Source organism: Salvelinus sp. IW2-2015, unplaced genomic scaffold (assembly GCF_002910315.2).
Source record: "Salvelinus sp. IW2-2015 unplaced genomic scaffold, ASM291031v2 Un_scaffold1124, whole genome shotgun sequence".
In the NCBI taxonomy this organism is placed as follows: domain Eukaryota; kingdom Metazoa; phylum Chordata; class Actinopteri; order Salmoniformes; family Salmonidae; genus Salvelinus; species Salvelinus sp. IW2-2015.
In genome coordinates, this window is record NW_019942739.1 from 49,672 (window position 1) to 55,131 (window position 5,460).

Genomic DNA, 5,460 nt, shown 5'->3' on the forward strand with positions numbered 1-5,460 from the left:
TGCTCTCCGTGTTTGTACCCAACTGGCTTCACAGTTAACTCACACGCAGCTTGGCTTCACAGTAACCACACGCCAGCTGGCTTCACAGTAACCACACGCCAGGCTGGCTTCACAGTAACACACGCCAGCTGGCTTCACAGTAACCTCCACGCCAGCTGGCTTCACAGTAACCACACGCCAGCTGGCTTCACAGTAACACAACACACGCCAGCTGGCTTCACAGTAACCACACGCCAGCTGGCTTCACAGTAACCACACGCCACTGCGCTTCACAGTAACCACACGCCAGCTGGCTTCACCAGAAACCTCACGCAGGTCCGAACAATGTCTTATTTACAATGACGGCCTACCCGGCCAAACCGGACGACACTGGGCAATTGTGAGCCGCTCTTTGGGACTCCCAATCGCAACCGGTTGTGATACAGCCTGGAACGGATAGAATCCCACTCACGGGACCACAGTGATACAGCCTGGAATGGAACGGGTCGTAGTCTTGAGATGCAGGGTCTTAGACCGCTGTTGATACAGCCTGGAATGGAACCAGGGTCTGTAGTAAATGATGCAGGGTCTTAGACCGCTGTTATACAGCCTGGAATGGAACCAGGGTCTGTAGTTACGAGATGCAGGGTCTTAGACCGCCTGCCCACTCGGGAGATAAATGGCATTCCCCATATTTCCCATATACACAGAGGCCTATAAGGCCCGGTCAGAAGTAGTACACCATGTCGGCAATAGGGTGCGATCTGGGACGCAGCTGAGCTGTAAATTGCTGTGGGATTGGGTGGGGTGGGGCCTTGACTCAGCACCAGCTACAGCCAGCGGTGAAAGTTTTAGTGGAGGAGCTTGAATTCAGTCTCAGGAGACATGCCAGTGCCTAGAACTTCAAAACAGACCCAGACTTCCTGCATTGCCAGTACTTTTCTCTGTGTATGCACACCCTACACTACTAAGACTGTGTGTGTGTGTACACCTTACACTGCTACGACTGTGTGTGTGTGTGTGTGTGTGTGTGTGGTGTGTGTGTGTGTGTGTGTTTGTATACACTTACACTGCTACGACTGTGTGTGTGTGTTTTCTGAAGGCGAGCAGCAATTTGTTCAGGAGGGCACAACATTACAGAATATTCAGATAGAAATAGAATGTGCAGAACAGATACGATTATCTGTCTTGTAGAAGAGAATTGTGTCATTCGGCTCTATTCATTACATTTCTGTCTGCAATGTAATGAACGTTTCACTCACTGAAGAAACCCCAGGACACCTCTCCCTGAATGGAAACACTTGAACAGTACCTCAGTGTAATTGGACAGCATCAGGCCCTGAAATTAGGCCTGCCTCTCTCTGGCTGTGTTCTGACAGGCTGAGTCATGCCCGAGGCGGGTCCGAGACTCCAGAGCTGCAGGACCTGCTGGGTTTCATTAGCACAGTGCTCTGTGCATCACACCCTGTGGAGTCTGACTCACTGGGGGTATAGATGTTACCATTTTGGCCAATGTTGGCACCGATATTCCCTTGAAAATGGCATTATAACTCAAGGACTGCCAATATGGCTACCCATCTCACACCAAGTTTACCAGCCAAACTCACTTTCACTCTTTTTCCCCCTCTCTCTCCTCTTCCTCTCCCTCCATCCTCTCTCGTCCCTCTTCCTCCGTTCCCTCCCCCCCTCTCTCCGTTCTCGTCCCGCCTCCTCGTCATCGTTCTCCGCCCTCCTCCTCTCTCGTTCTCTCCCTCCTCCCTCTTCTCGTTTCCTCTCCCTCCTCTCCTCTCTTCCGTCTCCTCTCCTCTCTCCTCCCCTCTTCCGTTCTCTCCCTCCTCCCTCATGCTGTTCTTCCCTCCCCCCTCTCTCGTTCTCTCCCTCCCTCCTCCTCGTTCCTCCCTCCCCCCTCTCTCGTTTCTCCCCTCTCTCCTCGTTTTCTCCTCCCCCCTCGTCTCGTCTCCCTCCCGCTCTCCTTCTCTCTCCCTCCCCCCTCGTTCTCTCTCGCTCCCCCCTCTCTCGTTCTGCTCTCCTCTTCTCCCCCTCTCTCATTCTAACTCTAACCCTCCCCCAACGTCTCTCCTGGATTTGTCTCGTTCTCTTCTCCCTCCCCCCTTCTCTCTGGTTCTCCTCTCTCTCTCCCTCCCCCTCTCTCTTGGTTCTCTCTCTCTCTCTCCTCCCCCCTCTCTCTGGTTCTCTCTCTCTCTCCCTACCCCCCTCTCTCTCTCGTTCTCTCTCCTTCTCTCTTCCTCCCCCCTCTCTCTCTCGTTCTCTCTCTCCCTCCTCCCCATTTGACTCATTTTCTCTATTCTCCGCACGCCCTCTCTGGTCCTCTCTCTCTCCCGCCCCCCTCTCTGGTAGCTCTCTCCCCCCCTCCCCCATCTCTCGTTTTTCTCTCTCTCTCCCGTCCCCCTTCTCTGCGTGCTTTCTCTCTCCCTCCCCCTCTCTCGTTCTCTCTCCCTCCCTCTCCCCTATTCGTTCTCGTCTCTCCCTCCCTCTCTCGTTCTCCTCTCCCTCCGCCCTCTCTCTTCTCTCTCCCTTCACCCCCTCTTCTCGTTCCTCCCTCCCCCCTTCTCGTTCTCTCTCCCTCCCCCTCTCTCTTCGTCTCTCTCTCCCTCCCCCCTCTCTCTGGTTCTCTCTCTCCCTCCCCCCTCTCTCTGGTTTCTCTCTCTCACCTCCCCCTCTCTCTGGTTCTCTCTCTCTCTCCTCCCCCCTCTCTCTGGTTCTCTCTCTCTCTCCCTCCCCCCCTCTCTCTCTTCTTCTCTCGCTCTCTTCCTCCCCCCTCTCTCTCTTCGTTCTCTCTCTCCCTCCCTCCCCATTCTCATTTTCTCTCTCTCGCACCCTCTTGGTCTCTCTCTCTCCCTCCCCCCTCTCTGGTGCTCTCTCCCCCTCCCCCCTCATCTCGTTTTCTCTCTCTCTCTCTCCTCCCTCCCCCCCTCTTTCTGGTGCTCTCTACCTCTCCCTCCCTCTCTGTGCTCTCTCCCTCTCTCCCCCCCTTCTGGTGCCCTTCTCTCCCCCTCCCCCCCCCTCTATGGTTGCCTCTCCTCCCTCCCCCTCTCTGTGCTCTCTTCCCCCTCCCTCACCCCTCTCTGAGCATGTCTACTCACCCTCCCCCTCCCCCTCTTTGTGGCTTCTCTCCCCCTCCTCCCCCTCCTGGTGCTTCGTTACCAATCCCCCTCCTCCCCCCTTCTTTGTGCTCTCTCCCCCTCCTCCCCTCTCTTGTGCCTCTTCTCTCTTCCTCCCTCCCCCCTCCTCTGATGCTCTCCTCCTCCCTCCCCCCCCTCTCTCTGTGTGCTCTCTCTCCCCTCTCTCCCTCCCCCACTCTCATTCTGGCTGCTCTCTCTCCCCCCTCCCTTTCTCGGTCGCCTGCTCTCTCATTCTCCCTCCCCCTTTCTGGGTGCTCTCTCTCTCCCTCCCGCCCCCCCCTCTCTGGTGCTCTCTCTCTCCTCCCGCCCTCCCGCCCCTCTCCCTCCGGCCTCTCTGTGCACTCTCTCTCCCTCCCGCCCCCCCTCTCTGGTGCTCTCTCTCTCCCTCCCGCCCCTCCCCCCCCTCTCTGGTCCTCCTCTCTCGCCCTTCCCCCCCCCCCCCCTCTACTGGTCCCTCTCTCTCTCCCCCTCGCCCGCCCCCCCTCTCTGGTGCCTCTCAAATTCTCCCTCCCCGGCCCCTCCCTCTCTGGTGCTCTCTCTCTCCCTCCCGCCCCCCCCCCCTCTCTGGTGCTCCCTCCTCTCTCCCTCCCGGCCCCCCCCCTATCTGGTGCTCTCTCTCTCCCTCCCGCCCCCCCCCCCTCTCTGGTGCTCTCTATTGCAGCTTTAATTAAAACAAAATTCAGGACCCATATTGACTGTTACTTTAGCCATTTACATTTTTTTATTTAATTGAATTGTTATGTCATTTCTGTTATCTTAGTTTAGTACGTGTCTCGCTAGTATTAGTATTTCTCTCTAGTCTAATTGATCTAATTTTAGATGTTTGATCTTCCAGTGAATATTTATTATAGAATCCAGTGAATATTTATTATAGAATCCAGTGAATATTTATTTACAGCAAATGTTTCTGTTGAGGAGAGCAAAGATAAAAATGGACACCACCGCAATTGTCTGTTTTTGGTATTTGAACGTAAAGTTACTTAGTCGACAGAATCCATCACACGCTGTTTGGTCGTGTTGACCATGTTCCTTAAACAGCTAATAACTGATGCTCTAACTGTACTGTGATGTCACACCAACAGGGCTTTCTGATTGGTGCACGGCCCGCAAATGCCTGCGAGCCCATCGACCCACCCCCTATCCGGGACAACCTCACTGGCGCCTTCATCGTGCTCATCAAGCGCTTCGACTGTAACTTTGACATCAAGGTAAGGTGCATCGCACTCACAAAAACCTCCCCATATGATGTATTATTGGTTTCTCCTAAGTGTCCCCTAGCCACTTATACAACATCAGATATTTTAGCATACCCCTAATGGTTAATGTTACGATTGGGGTTAGGATATTCTGATCCTAGATATGTGTTTTAATTCTACCTCAAGGCCCCCTTATGGTCTACGATGAAGTTACCACTTAGCACTGATCCAGAGTCAGTTTCCTCTTGTACCTCCTGATGGGATTGGGAAAGCTGATCCTAAGGCACAACTTCTGCCTCGAGCCCCTCTTACATGCAGCACAGTACACAGGAAATGGCTGTTGCCCAGTCAGGACTTCCTGTTCTGGCACTGTACCCATCCCTCCCTCCCTCCGCTCATCCCCTGCTTCTCTCGTGTTCCATTAACTTGGTGCCCTCAACGACCCTCTGCAGAAATGCAAAGCTGTAAACAAAGGAATTGTCGTCATTTTAACATGGTATTTTTTTTATATATATTTTTTTTCTTCACCTTTATTTAGAACAAGTTCTCAATTATAACTGCGACCTGGCCAAGATAAAGCAAAGCAGTGCAACCAAAACAACAACACAGTTACACATAAACAAATGTACAGTCAATAACACAATAGAAAAATCTATGTACAGTGTGTGCAAATGTAGAAGATTAGGGAGGTAGGCAATAAATAGGTCATAGTGGCGAAATAAGTACAATTTAGTATTAATACTGGAGTGATATATATGTGCAGATGATGATGTGCAATTAGAGATACTGGGGTGCAAAAGAGCAAGAGGKTAARTAATAATATGGGGATGAGATAGTCGGGTGTGCTATTCACAGATTGGCTGTGTACAGGTACAGTGATCGGTAAGCTGCTCAGACAGCTGATGCTTAAAGTTAGAGAGGGAGATATAAGACTCCAGCTTCAGTGATTTTTGCAATTCGTTCCAGTCATTGGCAGCAGAGAACTGGAAGGAAAGGCGACCAAAGGAAGTGTTGGCTTTGGGGATGACCAGTGAAATATACCTGCTGGAGCGCGTGCTACGGGTGGGTGCTGCTATGGTGACCAGTGAGCTGAGATAAGGCGTTGCTTTACCTAGCAAAGACTTACAGATGACCTGGAGCCA

General features: G+C 52.7%; 1 protein-coding gene across 1 annotated transcript in view; it reads left to right on the forward strand.

Moving 5' to 3' along the window:
• The window catches only part of LOC112069807 (E3 ubiquitin-protein ligase RNF13-like), a 91,622-nt gene that overhangs the window by 23,405 nt on the left and 62,757 nt on the right, over positions 1 to 5,460 (forward strand). The window contains 1 exon segment of the mRNA XM_024137179.2: positions 4,205 to 4,330. Within this exon segment, the coding sequence (XP_023992947.1) occupies positions 4,205 to 4,330 (126 nt within the window).